We start from the raw sequence: 17098 nt of genomic DNA, 5'->3' as shown, positions 1-17098 counted from the left end.
GGTTTGTTAGCAGACACAAAATACTTAGTTCATCAAATGTCCAAAATCACACGACACACTTTTTAAGTAACTTTTATTCGTTACTGGAATCTCAGCCAAACAGATTTTTATCTTTCCCACATTTTGCTTCAATTACTTTTTTCGAGCAAATTTAAAGCGTTTTTGAGTTAATCTTGTCTAGTCGGTTGCTGAAATACCGAGAAAAAATCCGAGCTTATCAGTGCATGAAAACTAAAATGAAAAGTTGGTGTATCCGGTTGCGGTGGAAGAAGCATAAAAAGGTTCCGACTCCGACCACATGAAATAAACTATTGTTTCTATTTTATACCGTTTCTTTTTATGCGTAGCTTGATGAGAGCAAAACTTCAAGTTATAGCAAAACATACCATGATGGACTACATTTGACTTTTGAAAAAAATAAAGAAAAAAGAAAGTGAAAAATGATTCAAAAAGGTTTTTCTTCTTTTTTTTGCAGATTTTTTTAGAGTTTTCAAAATTCTTTGTTTAAGAAAATGGCGCCATATGAATTTTTTTGCAGGCTGGATTTAAGTTTTGGTTTTTAGTCTAATTTTGCAAGCGCGAGTTATGTTTGCGAAATAAAATAAAGTCGATTAGATAAAATGCAAAAAAAACTTAGTTGTGATTCTGCAAAAAAATCTGATAGCGCCATTTTGTTATACAAAGAATTTATTTCTCTCAACACCGACCTTCAAAGTCTAGATTTATTCAAAATCTTCAAAAACTTTTGCTGCTAGTATGCTGATAGAGCTTCCGAAAATTTAGCCAATAAAAAAACGACCTAAATAATTGAAAACTTTCAAAACCAATATCGGTTTTCCTTAAAGAAAAAGTCACCCAAGTAGTAATAGTCTCCCTTTCAACTAACTCTACCACGACACAATTTTGTTGAGTCTCAGTTGCATTGCAGCCACTTTTTAGCAAACAAAAAACAGATTTTCCAAAAAAACCTGAAAACTTAGCCAACAGACAATTGGAAAATAGTCAGCAATCACATGTAGACAAAAAATATTGACTTGTTTTTTTTTCGAAAAAAAATCTCACTTTTCGAACCTTCAAGAAACAAAATTGGCCTGAAAGGTCTTCGAGTTTTCAAAACAACTCATGTTTGACATTTTTCCGAAAAAACTACGTATTGATCCTGCTTTTTCAAATTGGGTTAGTTTCATCGGAAAAATGTCGAACATAAGTTGTTTCAAAAACTCAAAGAGCTTTCAGGCCATTTTTTTCATTTAAGTTCGAAAAATGAGATTTTTTTTCGAAAAAAAGAAGTCAGTATTTTTTGTCTGCATGTAATTGCTGACTATTTTCCAATTATCTGTTGCCTTAGTTTTCTTTTTTTTTTAAATCTGTTTTTTGTTTGCTAAAAAGTGGCCGCAATGCAACTGAGACTCAACGAAAATGTGTCGTGGTAGAGTTTTTATTTAGTTGGGAAATTTTAAACTAACTTGCACTTCCGAAACTAAAAATCGATCACGTTTTTGGTGACCTTTACACTTCCGCTGTTCAATAGTGGATTTTGCCTTCCTTTTAGCAAAGGAAAAGAACTGCACTTAAGAAAAAAATCAAACCCCAAAAAAATCTAGGGAATTTTCTTAAAAAGAAAATAAACAATCATCGCGACCTGTAAAACAGCCTGAAATACGTTCACCGACTTTTACTTGGGTTATTTTCATGAGTTAGTTATTACGTCACCGAAAAACTATACCAATTTCAAGTGTTTCTGAATCGAATTTTTGATAACTTGCGACACCACACAAGAGCATTGCTAGCTGGCAGAAAATGAAACGAAAGCCGCCTAATGCAATCGAACTGGCAAAGAATTGGTAAGCAATCATTGCGCCGAAAGCAAAATTGTTGTCATAAAACTCTGCTAATCTTTAATTTCTTTGATTTTACGCCCTTTCCGATTAAACAAAAAAAACGTTGTTTCTTCTTCGAAACGACGCAAAATTAGTTCACTTAGCTGAAAAAACAAGCCGAAATTCTTTAGGGCCGTGTGAAGCTTTGAGCAAAAATGAATATAAAAATTCACGGGCCAGCAGATCTACACGAGGCAAGAATAAATCAAAAATAACTTCAACTATAATGAATTGCTTTCTGCGTAAGAAAACTAGTTCAGGTAAGCTGACAAAACAGCCATGTCGACAATTTTTTGAAAGAAAATTGCAGTTCAAACAAATGACAAGTCCTTAGCTGATTCGAATCTAAAACCTTTGCCATCCCAGACGTGGTCATTGCATCTAGGCTAGGTCCGCCACAAACGTTAAAAACTTTGAATATATAATAAAAATCAAGCTGAAAATTGATTTAAGATAGTTCACCTGGAAAAGTCTATATTCGGATTTTATAACGCTTGGTAGTCGCAAGCAAAGCGCAATTTTTACGAGAAAATCGGATTTCCAAGTTTATTGTTCTTTTCCCGGTCTTTTCCTCTAACTGAAAATAAGACTCACAAAAAATTACTTGTATTTATTATTCAAACATAGCCAACTGACAGTTGGAAAAGAGTATTAAACGTAAAGAAGCAGAACAACTTCCGAGTTTTAAAGAAAAAAATTGGATAGCCCTTAAAGCTTTACAAATTTCTAGAACAATTTATGATTGACAATGTTTTCATGAACTAACCAAATGTGAGAAAGCTGAACCAATACGTAAAAGATTTCATTTCGCTGGAAAATTTGATAACTAAATTCCAATGTCAAAACTAGAAGTCGATCAAATTTTTCGAGAGATTCTTGCTTTTGCTGTTCGATAGTGGAGTTTGCCGTCATTTTAACAATGGAAAAGCACTGAACTTATAGAAGATATCAGAAGTCATTCCGTGAAAAATCAAAATTGAATCGTGAATGATTATTAAGATTTTTCCTGAAAAAAATTAACATGACTTATCCAGAAAGTCTTCACTACGTTCATTACGCTTAAAAAGTAGAGCCACCAGAGTTGGAAAAAGTGATGAACGCAAGGAAAAAATCAGATATGATTGTTAAAACCTTTCGAATTTCAAATTTAAAAAATTATGGCCTTATAGTCCTTTAAAAAAAGTAGAACAATAAAGGTTTGACAATTCTTGAACATAGCCAACTGACAGTTGTCAAAGAGAAATGAACGCAATGAAACTGAAAAAAACTGACTTGTTTTTTATAAATCTTCAACTTTAGAATTTCGAAAAAAACATGGCCTTAAAGCTCTTTGAATTTGTAGAACAATTTATGATGAACACTTTCATGATAAAATTAACCCAATATGAGAAAACTGGATCAAAAGGTATAACTTTTATTTAGCTGAGAAATCTGATAATTAATTTCCTCTTTCAAAATTAGAAGTCGATCACGTTTTTCGTGACCTTTACAATTTTGCTGTTCGATAGTGGAGTTTTCCTTCCTTTTAAAAATAGAGTTGCACTGAACTTAAAGAGAAATCACAAGTCAAACCGCGAAAAATCAAAATTGAGCATGAACAAACTTTACTTTTTCTGGGAGAAAAAAAATAAAAATCAGCAAGACATATATAAGAATCTTCACTACGTTTATTACTCTTAATAAAATTAGACCAATTTGGAAAAAAAACTGGATCAATAGGTGAAATTATATTTTGCTGTGAGATCTGATGATTAAATTCCATTTTCGAATTTGGAAGTCGATCAGGTTTTTCGTGACCTTCACACTTTTGCTGTTCGATAGGTGATTTCGCCTTCATATCAACAAGGGCAATCAACTGAATAAGAAGTCAAAGCGAAACTGCGAAGAAGTAAATTTGATCCTGAACAAATTTAAGACTTTTTCTGAAAGAAAAAAAAATCATCAAGACTTATGTAAGAGTATTCATAACGCTAATAACTGTTTAAAAAAAGATTAGCTGGAAAAGAAAAAGGACACTATGATATCTTACATTTGCATTTCGATTCAAATGAAAATTTTAAACTTCAAAAATGTTAATTTAAGCAAAAATTTATCTTTTTATCCTTCCATTACAGCATACTTTTAAAGCTACAAAAAATATGTTCTTCCTTAACAACGCAACATCACGGTAGTCAGTTCTTCAGCTTAAACTCCATAGTTTATTTGAGTCGCCAGTCATAAATAACATCGCAGGTCATTGTAGCATGCATGTCTGGTTAGTGCTTCCATTTTGGCCCTTCTAGTATAATGTAATCTTCAAATACAGTTGCATTGGAATGAAAATAGGGCAAAGTCTCCTTTACTTGCTTTGCGTTGACTACAGTTTATGTCACAGTTGTTGCGAACGAATGTTATTAAATGTCTCGCATTGTCTCCAGTTGTTTGAGTTGTGGGATGAAGTTATTGGTGTTATTCAGTGGGAGATGTACGAAGATGGGCTGGACTGGTTGGGCAGATGGATGCTGTATGACTGGGTTAGGGTGACACGGGGTTGGGCTGATTACACCTCCTTGGCCCTCTGGGCGGCCCTCTTGCCCGTGACTGCCTGGAATCCTGTGCGGATGTTTGCCACTGTACACCTGGACTGGCATGACTCACACTGGAGGAACTGCAGTCTGTCTGACTTCTGCAGCTTGGTGTCTTTGCTCTTACACGTGTGACACATCACGTACTCCTCTAGTAAAGCACAAAACATGCAATCAAACCATTATAGTCAATTTTGTAATGATCATCAATACACACATGCTGTCTCATATTGAAATCAAAATTTAGTTAAACTGAAGCCTACAAACTTTATTAGTACCATTTGAGAGTTGGTACTTTCAAAACACTGAGCTTTCAACTGAACCTTGTAACTGAGAACATTTATGTTGAAAACCTGATATCAATGAAATAGTTCTGATGTAAATTAGAACATTGATATCAAAGGTGAGTGCAGCTGAGGGGCAAAATAGAGTAGGTGTGGTACTCACTGATATATCTTCTGAGGATGTTCTCCATCTGTTTAACTTGGAATTTGCCCTTGAGGATTAAAGTGTTGTTTCCGTCAATTGACCCACTAAAAACATCACCAGTTTACACACACAAACACCCAGTACTACACAAATCTCATTACCCTTCAGAAAAAAGAGGGGGTGTTAAAGAAATTATAACTCAAAAGCTGACTGACCTTGTTCCCAACTCCGCCAATATAAAAGATAGCACGTGTCTGGGTTCTCTGTTCATTCTGAAACAAACAACCAACTCAATGAAGGAGAACATCCATACCGTTACCCCTAGAGAATTAGCCCTAGATGAAACCTAATACTAAGCACAGAGGCGAAGCTGTACCTCATTAGCACAAGCAACAACATTTTGGTTAGAACCAACCATAAGGGCCTATAACGTCATTTTTGGTGCATTCGCCTGCCGCACAGAAACTTTTGACAGAAAATCTTTAAGAGCCAGTGGAGCTATTAAAAACACTTTGGTCGACGTAAAAAAGTCAAAAAACGCCACCCTCGAAAACATTCATGGGCAATTCAATGACTGGTGATGTAACTAAATCATCGCTTTTGTAATCAGACATCATCCGGTAGATCTAATCTTATAGTTTCTTTTATACACAGCCCTATATCTTTCAGGAGCAGCTATATCTATCAGCAAAGACATATCTAGTCAACTTCTGACCAGCTATCATTGCTAAAAAACTGAGATAATCACAACAAACTAGGCAGAAGAATAGAGAATAAGGATAATGGCAGTAATTACGCTTTGGATATTTCGAGGAAGTTGACAAAGGAGGTCTTTTTGGCGCCTGCCTTGACCACTTCGGGGGGTCTGATCACGAACTGTTTCTTCTCGCCCGCATTCGGGTTCTTCTCCCGCATGATCTTGTACACTCTCTCCAACAACTCCTCGTAGCTCAAGTCCTTCACTCCATCTCCTATGCACACAACACACACAAACATTCATGAAAACGAACATACCTAAACACATTTAGTTGCAAATAACAGTGCGTAATTTCAAGAATCAATAGGTAGTTTTCAAATGGATCAATAGGCAATTTTCTTAATCCGCTCCGAATTCAGAAAATTTAAGTCCGTTTTTGAGAAGAGCTCATTCAGGTTTTTCGCAAACATTACACTTTTGCTCTTCAATTGCGGAGTTTGCCTTCCCCTCAAATAAGGAAAAAAGGAACTTGAAAAGAAAAAGTCAAACCGCAAAACAATCGAAAAACCGAAATGATCGTAAACAAATTTTAAGACTATACTTTTCCTGAAAAAGGGAAGAAAAAATCATCGCGACGGTAAAAAGACAAACAATTCGTTTTTCTGCACTAAATAAAAAAAGCCCGGAAAAGAGAAAGCAAAATTACCTACGGCAGCTTTGATAGTCTATTAGACCACTCGGTCACTGCGACCTTCTGATAAAAAAAGGGTTCACACATAAACAGATTGCTTCTAACTCACCTTGTAAAAATTGCATAACAGTTTACAAAACCTACCAGGAATTTAGAAAACCCACCAAAGTTTGGATATGGAAACTGAACACAAAAACCGACACGGAAAATCAATTTGGGATATATAAAAAAACAAATCAACCTATGAAAAAGAGCTGAATAATACAAAAAAAAACAAACAAAACTTCCATGAAACTTTCATGTCGAAAATAAAGACATTGACACCAGCGGATTCAGGGGGAGGGGGCGGACGCCCCTCCCCCTCTAGAAAATCCTAGATCCGCCCCTATTGAGATCGGTTTTTCTTGACACCAAGAAAACTATGATATAACAAATGAAAGTCTGCGTGATTTTCCATGAAACCCCCGAGCACTAAGCTCAATCCCTCATTCAATATCTTTGGGGATCGGATTAAGGAAACATAACTTTCATTTAAACCCGACTGATAAAGTTAGTGTCATCTTAATTTTCGTAATCGGTCATTAACTCTGTCTGATAAAAAGAACTATCGCACTCACGCTTCGTTAAAAAGTGTTAAAGAGATGCAGGTCCCATCACGCTAGCTGGAAAATCCAGACTCAAAAAAGCGTTAACTATAACAGGAAGTGAAAGTTCTATTTACCGTCTTTGTCATCTGCCAATGGGTCAACTTGGACTAACTCGTCCAAGTTGATGGCTGGCTTCTTTTTCTTCTTCATCTGTTTGAAGTTCAAACTTCCACCCTCGTCCTCTGCCCCTCCCTTGTCGCCCCCCGCAGAGCCATCAGTCCCAGGTGTTGGTTCACCTGTTGCATCAGGATCTGTCCGGAACGAAGGCGGAGCTTTTTTCGACTTCTTTTTCACTTTGCTCAAGTCCAGAGGCGCTTCTGTGTCGTCCATTGTGTCTGGATTTTCTGGCATTTACAATCTGGAACATAGCCAATCGAATATTGGAGAAGAGTAATGAACGCAAGTAAACATAAAAAAACCACGACTTTCTGGAAAAAATCTCAACTTTCGAATTTCAAAGAAAAAAATAGAGCTCTTTGAATTGAAAGATTCATGATTGGCGCTTTTTTGATAACATTAAACCAACTTGAGAAAACTAGATCAATGGGTAAAGCTGATATTCAGCTGCAAATCTAAAAATTAATTTCCGATTTCAAAACTGTTCACGTTTTTTAGAGCCATTTCCACGTTCGTATTTGGAGAGTGCTATTTACGTCACTTTCAGCAGATGAATTTCAATTGAACTCAAAACGTGCATTATACCTAAGTGCATCAATATTTTTAGACTTTTTGTTGAAAAAAAAGCAAGAAAAATCAGCAAGAACTTTATAAGAGTCTTCACTACGTTCATTACTTTTGAACAATCTGGGAAGTGACCCAATCATCGATGAAATTGATTTTTTTTTGCCCCGACGAGGTCAAGCTTCGCACCACTTACGACACACTCGGCACAAAAAGAACTGAAAATTCTCAGAAAAGAATTGAAGTTCTCAAAAGCAATTATGATTCAGAAAAGCAGTATTACACAAACTTAACGAAGGAAGAGGAAAATTTAGTAAAAAAACAGAACATTTGTGTTATCAACAAAATCTGAACCAAATATTTTCCCTTTTCTGTAAATTTTCTGGCAGGATCTAATGTCTCTTTATTGCTATTGATATTTTTAAAATGATCAGATGAAAACATCAAAAAATAGTTTCACGCAAGTTATCGATTGCCTCGCAATACAAATTAAAAATAGTATTGCAAGCTTGCCGACTAAAATTAAATTATTGCCAGTCCGGGAAAATTTTAAAAAAATCAAAATAATCTACGGTTTGTTTCCAAATGTTGTTTCACAACGTTCAAATTGAGGCGAGAACACAGCAACCATTCAATCGCAAGCATGAAATAATTGTTCCAAAACATTTATCGAGCGGTAAGTAAGCCGACAACACTCAGGTAACGCCCGTTGTACCGAAAACATTAAAAAGAAGCTGATCATGAAAAACTGAGCTTTAAGCTCGGAAATTCTTAAATTTCACAGCCTTCCCCTTCAGGAAATACGCAAAAGGATAGAAAACCATATACTTTTTTCACAAGACTCAAAATTAGATCATCAAGCCGATGAAGTATAGGCCGAAACCATTTAGGCCGAATGAAGCTTAAAGAGCGAAAAAAACCAAAACAATTATACAAAGTCAGAAATGCATGCTTTCATTTCCAATAAAAATTAACTTCAGCTCATGAAAAGAAAGAAATGTGACAACTAAACCGACGAAAAAACTTAAACAGACAGCCGATGTGACGAAAACTATTTTGAACTTTATAAAAAAGGTCCTGTCTGGATTCGAAATTGAACCCAGGCTTTCAATAGTTATGGTAACCAGTATTTAAAATTAAATTTTCAAAAAATTCATCAGGTTAGCTGCAAAATTGAATGCTCCACAAATGTTAGCTGCACAAATGATCCGATTTGATAGCGTTTGCTAATCGCAAGTGTATAAAAGCATCAAAGAGAAAATTAACTGAACTCAGAGGACTTTTGTGAAGAAGATTTCTGGCACATAAAAAAAATCGAAGTATAAAACGATAAAAGATTCAAATTATCAAGAAGATCGCAAAAAATGGGAACTCAAATGCAGCTCAAGAAAAAAACATTGACAGAATGAAAAATTTGCATATTTCGTAACGTTTATCTAGTATAACAGACACCAAAAATCTCATTAGAAAAAGTTTTTTTCATTAAATTAATTTTTAGGCATATTATTTTTTTTCTTTTGACGCAGAATTTATTTTCAAAATCCATCTTAAAATAATTGATACTCTCAAAAAAAATAACACAACGGCTATAGAGTAGCAAAAGAGCATTAGTGAAATTGAAAAAAGTAACAGATAATAGATTGTTGGAAAAAGGTAAATGAACTCAAAAAACTGACTTAATTTTTTAAAAAACTCCGAACTTCGGAGAAAAAGATGGCCTAAGAGCTTTGTGAAAATCAAGAACATTTTATGATTGACACGTTTTTGAAGTCAACTAATCCGATTTGTGTAACTGGACCAATAGATATTTTTTCTATTTCGCTTGAAAATCTGAGAAATAAAATCCACTTTCGAACCTAGAAGTCAATCACGTTTTTTTTGCTAATTCGACAGTGGAGTTTGCCCTTCTTTTAATAGAGGGAAATAATTGATCTTAAAAAAATCAAAAGTCAAACTTTTCAATCGGAAAAGAACAAAAATGAATGCCACTTTACAAAAATCGTTAACGATCGGAAAGTATTAAGGCCCAAACTAAATGCATGCAAAATATTTAACCTGTGTGCAATTTACGATAAAACACTGTACTAAAATTAGAAAAACGCAAGCAATAAAGCCAACAGTTTTAGCTATTAACTGTTGAAACAAAAAAAAATCAACAATTTAAAGTTCGATGAGCTTTGAATTGAAAAACACTTTTAATGTGTAATTTTCTTTAAAAAAACGTTCATGTAAGCAAATTAATTGGCTTTAGAGCAAACATTGAAAACGCAAGTAAAATTTACAAAAACACTGACTTCGCTGAAAAAATCTCAACTTTCGAATTTCAAAAGATGCCCTTTAAGGTCTTTGAATTTCTAGAACAATTTATGACTGGCGCTTTTTTGATAACATTAACCCAACTTGAGAAAACTGGATCAACAGGTACAGTTTTTTTCCCGCTGGAAATCTAAAAATAAAACACCAATTTCGAACCACTAAACAGGAATACAAATATAAAAAATACAGGGACGCAAGTGCATTGGAATCATATTATATGTCACATGCTGAGCACTGATTACTGTAAACAAAAGTATTTACAGGAAAAAATCTAGTACCGGTTGCAATAGACTACCTCTCGCAAGTTTAACAAGCTAGAACAGAGTTAAAATTGTTCTCTTAGATAGTCTATGCCACGGGCATATTTAGGATGTGGGAGCAGTCACATTCTTGTCATAGCTTCGACCCCTCTACAATCAAAGGTTCCCTTTTGGTATTATTTTATGACAATCATCTCCTGCCGATCAACCCGAAAATTTTGTGACCATTTTTGATGTGGAGCGCGCGTCGAAAAAAAGCCCAATTTTTCGGTCAGAACTGGCATTTTTGTCATCTTTACGAAAATTTGATGGCGGGGCAGAATATTGTCAACATAGGGTCTTCAATATATTCTGGGAGCGCTCGAACCCCCCCCCCCCCCCCCCCTGGAGCAAACCTTAGATCCACCCCTGATCTACGCATCAAATAAATCAAAACAAGGCCACTATAGAGGCTGTTTGCTACAACAGGGAGCGCCATAGATTACATCAAATTTTGTTGGGATTATATGGCATATCAGATCTTTTAACACGGCACTTCGGGGCATATTATGAATATTTCATCAGGTCTGATTAAATGTCACGTATACAGCAACATATTTCCTACGGCAACCTTTTCCTAATTCAACGCAGGCAAAGGAATCTTTTAAAGGTCTTTGCAAAAAACGTACAATCAATTTTTTGAACGCACTGGAGCTTCGCGCTACTTCCCGACAGAACTAAGAAAGTAAAATTCAGAGACCGTGACAAAAAAACTCACTAAGCCTTTTCAAGTTCAACGAAAACAAAGAATAAAACTACACAATCAACAAATATGGAAAGCGATACTAAATTAAACATTGTATGACGACGCAACTTAAACTTCCAATGGAAATACCATAGCATTATTACTCAAATTAAATTTTCAACAACAATTAAAATACACTTAGAGTTATTCAGCTATATTAGAAGCTTATTCAGCCAAAAACTTGTTGAATTTAAATAAACTAATTGGGATGATTGCAAGCAAAGATGCACTTCAATGAGGGCAGCTTTGAGAACTACAAAGGGTATCTTAGTTTTAGACTTCTGTCGCTTCGCCAATAGTCGTCATGGTGTTTTCGTGCTGCAAAAGACTAGTGGTTCTGGGCTTGAATGATATCAGCTCCGCTCTGCTACTGGCGTCGCCGTAGTTTCCGACTTTGGGGCTATTTGGCGCCTTCTGTGAGCTAGTTTCTACCTCGTGATCTGTTTCTTTGCTGGCAACTGGATGAGCTCTCAGATGTGGCGGCACTCGAGTGTCGATTCCCACATCATCCCAAAAACTAACATCTCGTTTCATCGTCTTCCGAAGTTTCGGGTTTCCGTCCGAAATGGACTCGCTTCGCTTCAAGACTAGTTCAATGTCTGTTTTCTCTCCAGGCACTCCGACTCTGTCAGTGCTTATATCCGCTTCGTAGCCTCTAATGGCAAAACAGCGTCCACAGAAAAACCTTCTGATTCTATAAGCATTGTTCTGAATGTTCTGCCAATCGCTCAAGATGACAAAGAAAAGAAATGAGTTTGAAAGAAGCAAACATAATGAAGAAGCTGTCAATATTACAATCGGCTTTTCGTATATCTTGACACTTGAACAATACTCTAAAGTGTGTTCGAACCTGTCACTGCGCGGTTCAACAATAGTCCAATACGCGAACAGTGACAAGTACCCACTTAGAGTGAGGAATGATATCAGGGCAGTTATGAAGAAAGCCGCCTTGAACCTCTTGTTGATGGCCTCTGAGTCACTGTGGACGAATGCGTTGAATAGGCAACCTTGGAAAGATCCCCACTTGTTTCTATTTTTTTGCAGGATGATGAGGTTGATGAGCACTGCTCTGCATAGCATTTGGAAGGTGAGAGCGTAGACTGAGAGGAGTCCCGTCAGTAGGAAGATGGGGGAGAGGAGACCTGCCATCAGAGTGAAGGGCAGGATATTTCCTATTAGGATGCAGAACAGCCAAAGTGTGTGTATTGTGTTCTCAATCGGACGGGACAACTTCTCACTGGCCGGATTGGTGTACTAAACAAAAACAAACACACAATTAGCGCATGAAAAAAACCGACGGCTAATTTAAATCGCAGATCGGACAGGAGCAAAATATTGACTGCTTTTTCGGTGAAGTCCCATTTGTACCAAAATTATTCAACTCAATTTCTGATTGGTCGAATTGTGAGCCAACGAATTATTACATTAGTTTTCTACTATTCAAACAGAAGAAAACTAAACAGCAGAATAGTGACCGCCGCATTCGCGCCAACTTGTTGCGAGCTTGCCAACAGAGGGTAGGACTCTATACGAAAATTAGAGCCTGTTATCTCCGCAAAGCGGCGACGCGCACCCACCGGCGACCTTAAACCAAGAGCTTAAAATAGTCGGCTTAGTAGTCTTCGACCATTGAATTTTTCTAGTACTTACGCGATTGATTTTTTATTTTGGTACAAATGGGACTGATTTATCATTTTGGTACTTGTGAATACTCACCGTTTTTTCAACGGATTTGAAAATCGTTCAGAGGTGTGCGTAAAATGTTTTTTTTTTACACAGCCGAGGGTGAACTTCGCAAACACAAGCAACAAACAACGACAAAACCAACTTTTTAAAGAATATCAATAAGACAAGACTGCTCGTATCAGGGCGAAGCCCTGAATGTTCCGACTGCCTTTTGAGGTGTATGGAGCAGTAATAGCAAAAAAATTCAAATGTAATAAAATTAAATGAAAATTTTTTATTCTGAAATTTGAATTTTTTTTTGAAAACCATCCCCCCCCCCACACACGTCATATAAAGAAAAAAAGATAAATTTTCCTCCTTGTAACAAATGGCAAATAAGCTTCTTTCAACCAATTTGGAACGATTTCTAAGACGGATTAAATCTCCGCTTACGCATTAATAGCGCGAAATATATCGCGCGTTAATTGTCCAAAATTGGTCAAAATGGCAATCTTTAAACCCCCATAACCTTACTAAAAATGATCACAAGTGTAATATTTTTTCAAATTTAATCTCAGGACAACAATACCTTTTGAATGATGTAAAAGAATTCCGTCAAAAATTGCTAGTTAAAAAGTCGAAATTTGTCTGAAGAAAAAAAACCCACCCCGAGCACAAATATTCCGTTACTTTCGTATCGAAGGTCGGAACAAAAAGGCGCGAAAAAAATTTCAGGATTATACAATTTCTAGCCTCTGAAAGACCCGGAGAATCATATGCCCTTTCTTATCACACGTGTTTAAGGAATCGATATTTTGTTTTTGACATAAAAAACCCAATATATTGCATTTTAAATGAACGAGATATCACGTTTCAGTGCTGTATAGTATAGGAAAAACCGCAGATTACTTTGCATTTAACTGTTCGTACGGCTATAAGGACGTACTTCAACTTTTTATAACGTTAAATTTAATAACATATTATGTTGCAATATACAGTATTGACATTTAAACATGTCAAATTAGGGACCTCGTAAACATCTGACAAGTGAAAACCAGTAAAAAAAAGTTCAGATAGATTTCGAAAATTTAGTGACATATAGTCTCGAATGATTTGTTAGGTTTTCTAGGTTACGTAGCAGTATTTAGACAACCGCGTATTCAGACACGTCAGTATTTAGACAAATACTGTTTCAACCAATCAGAATCGAGACAAGGAAGAAATTACTAAATAATTATTATTTATTTCGGATTATTTATGTCTTATCTCGATTCTGATTGGATCATACAGTATTTGTCTAAACACTGACGAGTATGAACACGCGGTTGTCTAAATACAGAACGCACTTTGATTTTCTAGCAGTATCTGCACGCGGAAGGCGGAGCAATAAGCAGAATGGGTCCAAGAGCAGAAAAATAGAAAAATATTGACTTATATTGGTTTATACCGGCTAATTGATAAAACTATTATTAGAATCGTCAAAAACTACCAAGAAAACGAATAAAATTATGCATGAAATGACTAATTTCATAAAAATTTTGTGATTACAATTTTTTTAAAAGTTTTTGATTAAATTACTCAAATTATGCATAAAATGTTCATTGCTTTGGTATTATTGACCTTTCCGATAATTTATTTACAGATTAGCTAATAAAAGCTGATGTTTTTCTGTTTTTCTTCTCTTGGACCCATTCTGCTCTTAGACCATTCTGCTTATTGACTGGCCACCCAGCTCGCGTTTTCAAACTTTGCAATTATGAGATAATTATTAAAGCTTCTTTAAAATACAGTGCTGATTTAAATTAACCGGACAAAACATGTTTAACTCGAAATGTAAAGCGCGTTTATCACAAATTGGGTTGAGTTTAGGTGAAAACGGGGCAGTACAACAGTGCCGAAAAAAAAATCAGTTCAACAGTGCCGAAAATGAAAACTTTAGTCAACAGTGCCGAAAATATGAACAAGTTTCAAGATAGTAAGTGCGGCAATCAAAAATTAAACGGCGAACCTTTATAATCTTAAGTGACACTTTAAATTTGCAGTTGCAGACATTTTGGCGCCAAAATTGGAGTGATTTTCTTTGACAATTAGCGTCAGTAATTTCCCGCTCTTTAGAAAATGCCTTTAAATTATTCTGAACTTTTCCCGCATTTTTGGCACTGTTGTACTTCGGCACTGTTTAACGCGCCCGGTGAAAACTTATGAAGACAAGAGTTGCTTAAAATTTTAGCAGAATTAATATGGTGTAATTTTTACTGCAAAATTCGGGCCCAAATTTTTACCCAAAAAATGGGTCATTTTGGCTTTTCTTAGTTAATCAAAAATTACGCCAAAAATACCCAGTCAATCACAGACATAATTATATCAAAGAGAGCGCCTTACGTAGCCCAACAAACGTTAAGAAGGGTATATTCACCAAAACTTTGTGTAAGTTAATTTATTTTTGTTTGATAGACAAAAAAGGTCGTTTTTACTATATAAAATATCAACTTTTTAAACGGTTTGCAATTTTTTTTGAGAATATACCCTTCTTAAAGTTTGTTGGGCTACCCAAGGCGCTCTCTTTGTTATAATTATGTCTGTGATCGACTGGGTATTTTTGGCGTAATTTTTGATTAACTAAGAAAAGCCAAAATGACCCATTTTTTGGGTAAAAATTTGGGCCCGAATTTTGCAGTAAAAATTACACCATATTAATTCTGTTAAAATTTTAAGCAAGGTTTGCCTTCATAAGTTTTCACCTAAACTAAACCCAATTTGAGAAAAACGCGTTTTAAATTTCAAGTTAAACGCGTTTTGTCCGGTTAATTTAAATCAGCACTGTACAAGGTATTTGATTAATTTGAGCAAACTCATAGAAAACTTGAAAACTAATCAATTTCATTGAACCAAATTTAACAACTCGTATTTTTTCCATTTGGGTGTGCATATCCTGATGGACAGTTTTTGTGGCTTGTTCGGAAAAATTTGTTGACAACGTGTTGTTACGATCGAAGTAAACTCAAGGTTGGCTGTTTGTGTGTGTGCTTACCCTTTGGACGGCATAGCATGCGGCAGCCACACTGAGAGTTAATGAAACAATCTGATTGGCGCAGAAACATCCATCCTGGCAGATGTAGAAAGTGTTGAGCACCACTTGTGGCAGACTCTCCAGGAAACAAAGAGTGAGTTTGGAGTAGCAGGTCGGCTTCCTAGCCCCATGTACTCTATCCTCTTCCCCGTGTATTTCCACCAACTTCAGCACCACTGGGCCCAAGGTGAACACAGTTGCCAGAGTGAATAGAACCCTGCTCCAGGGAGCACTCCACACAGCTCTGGCCTCCTGCTTGTGTTTGACTCTGTGGAATATGACCAGACAGCAGGTGATGTGGGAGAGGAGGAATATTGTGAGTAGGGTGAGTGCCCTGTCATGCTGTCCCCTGTGATTGTATTCTACGATCAGCAGCAGATCTGTCACAGTGTCCCCAATCGGAACAGCAACTGCTTTCACACTACTCAACGACTTCTCTGAAAAAGATATCGCTTGAAACGAGAAAACCTAAGAAACTCAGTGAAAAAACGTCTTTAAAAAATACTCATCCGAAACAAAATACTTCCTAGGCAAAAAAGGCATTTAAAATATCCTAGAACATAATTCTATGGGATCAAAAATAACTTTAAAATCATGTTCTTTATTTAAAACAATTTCTGGAAACGCATTAGTCTAAGTGAAAAACTTACTAGAAAAAATCAGAAACCTCTCCTTTGCCGAGTAAACTAGCATTTCAGAGCAACTACTGCATATAAATAACGCTTTGGCATTGCTAAACTGAGGTCCAATAATTACATTTATTTTGCGCCTTCAAGTCAAACGCATTCTCTCTAGCTAATATATAAATTCTTATCTATTGGTAAGCGTATACAGCAATTGACAATAATTTCTGCATGCAGCGACTAGTAATAATAGTTGAGCGTAACAGTTGAGCAAATGTTTAAGTCTTGTCACATCAATATCATACCAATCCATACCAGAGTAATAAAGGTTCCACAAATTATGTTCACTGGAATATAATTTTGACTCAACTAGCGTGTAACGCACCTCCGTTGCTGAGAGTTTTTAACAAGTCATAAAAACTACATATATTGCAAATAAAATATGCATCCTTTACCGAAAAGAAAATTAAATCTCGGAAACCATAAAAAACGTCAAATCTTGAAAACTACCAAGATTAGAGCAGCCGTATTTGGAGGCAAGACTCGCAACCCCTGAGAGTACCAACTACAGGTTTAGAAATTTCAAATTTTGAAGAAACAAGAATGCTGGTATATCAGGGCAAAGCCCTGAATGTTCCAACTGTCCCTTAATTCATATCGAATAATTTTTGGGAAAAGAAAACATTGAAAACCTTTACATTTTGGACAATGTGAAAGTGTGAAAATTTGAGTCGTACGAAATTGATACGACCACCAATTAGTTAGTATCAATTCAATTTGGAACAATTTTG

General features: G+C 35.9%; 2 protein-coding genes across 2 annotated transcripts; both read right to left on the bottom strand.

Annotated features, from left to right (window-relative positions):
- Nucleotides 1–3934: 3934 nt before the first annotated feature.
- On the bottom strand, nt 3935–7262 carry LOC134856115 (eukaryotic translation initiation factor 2 subunit 2-like). The gene is made up of 5 exons (XM_063872482.1): nt 6983–7262; nt 5670–5844; nt 5089–5145; nt 4892–4977; nt 3935–4595 (listed from the first exon to the last, which is right to left on the bottom strand). Exons 1-5 carry the CDS (start codon nt 7257–7259, stop codon nt 4420–4422), a joined length of 771 nt encoding a protein of 256 aa, XP_063728552.1. The 5' UTR covers nt 7260–7262; the 3' UTR covers nt 3935–4419.
- A 3337-nt stretch (nt 7263–10599) lies between these two features.
- LOC134856116 (uncharacterized) lies at nt 10600–16506 on the bottom strand. The gene is made up of 3 exons (XM_063872483.1): nt 16335–16506; nt 15646–16121; nt 10600–12203 (listed from the first exon to the last, which is right to left on the bottom strand). Exons 1-3 carry the CDS (start codon nt 16375–16377, stop codon nt 11223–11225), a joined length of 1500 nt encoding a protein of 499 aa, XP_063728553.1. The 5' UTR covers nt 16378–16506; the 3' UTR covers nt 10600–11222.
- Between the last annotated feature and the right edge of the window lie 592 nt (nt 16507–17098).

This window comes from Symsagittifera roscoffensis, unplaced genomic scaffold (assembly GCF_963678635.1).
Source record: "Symsagittifera roscoffensis unplaced genomic scaffold, txSymRosc1.1 SCAFFOLD_168, whole genome shotgun sequence".
NCBI lineage: Eukaryota > Metazoa > Xenacoelomorpha > Acoela > Convolutidae > Symsagittifera > Symsagittifera roscoffensis.
The sequence above is the reverse complement of the archived record's forward strand: the minus strand, read 5'-3'. Positions and strand labels throughout refer to the sequence as shown.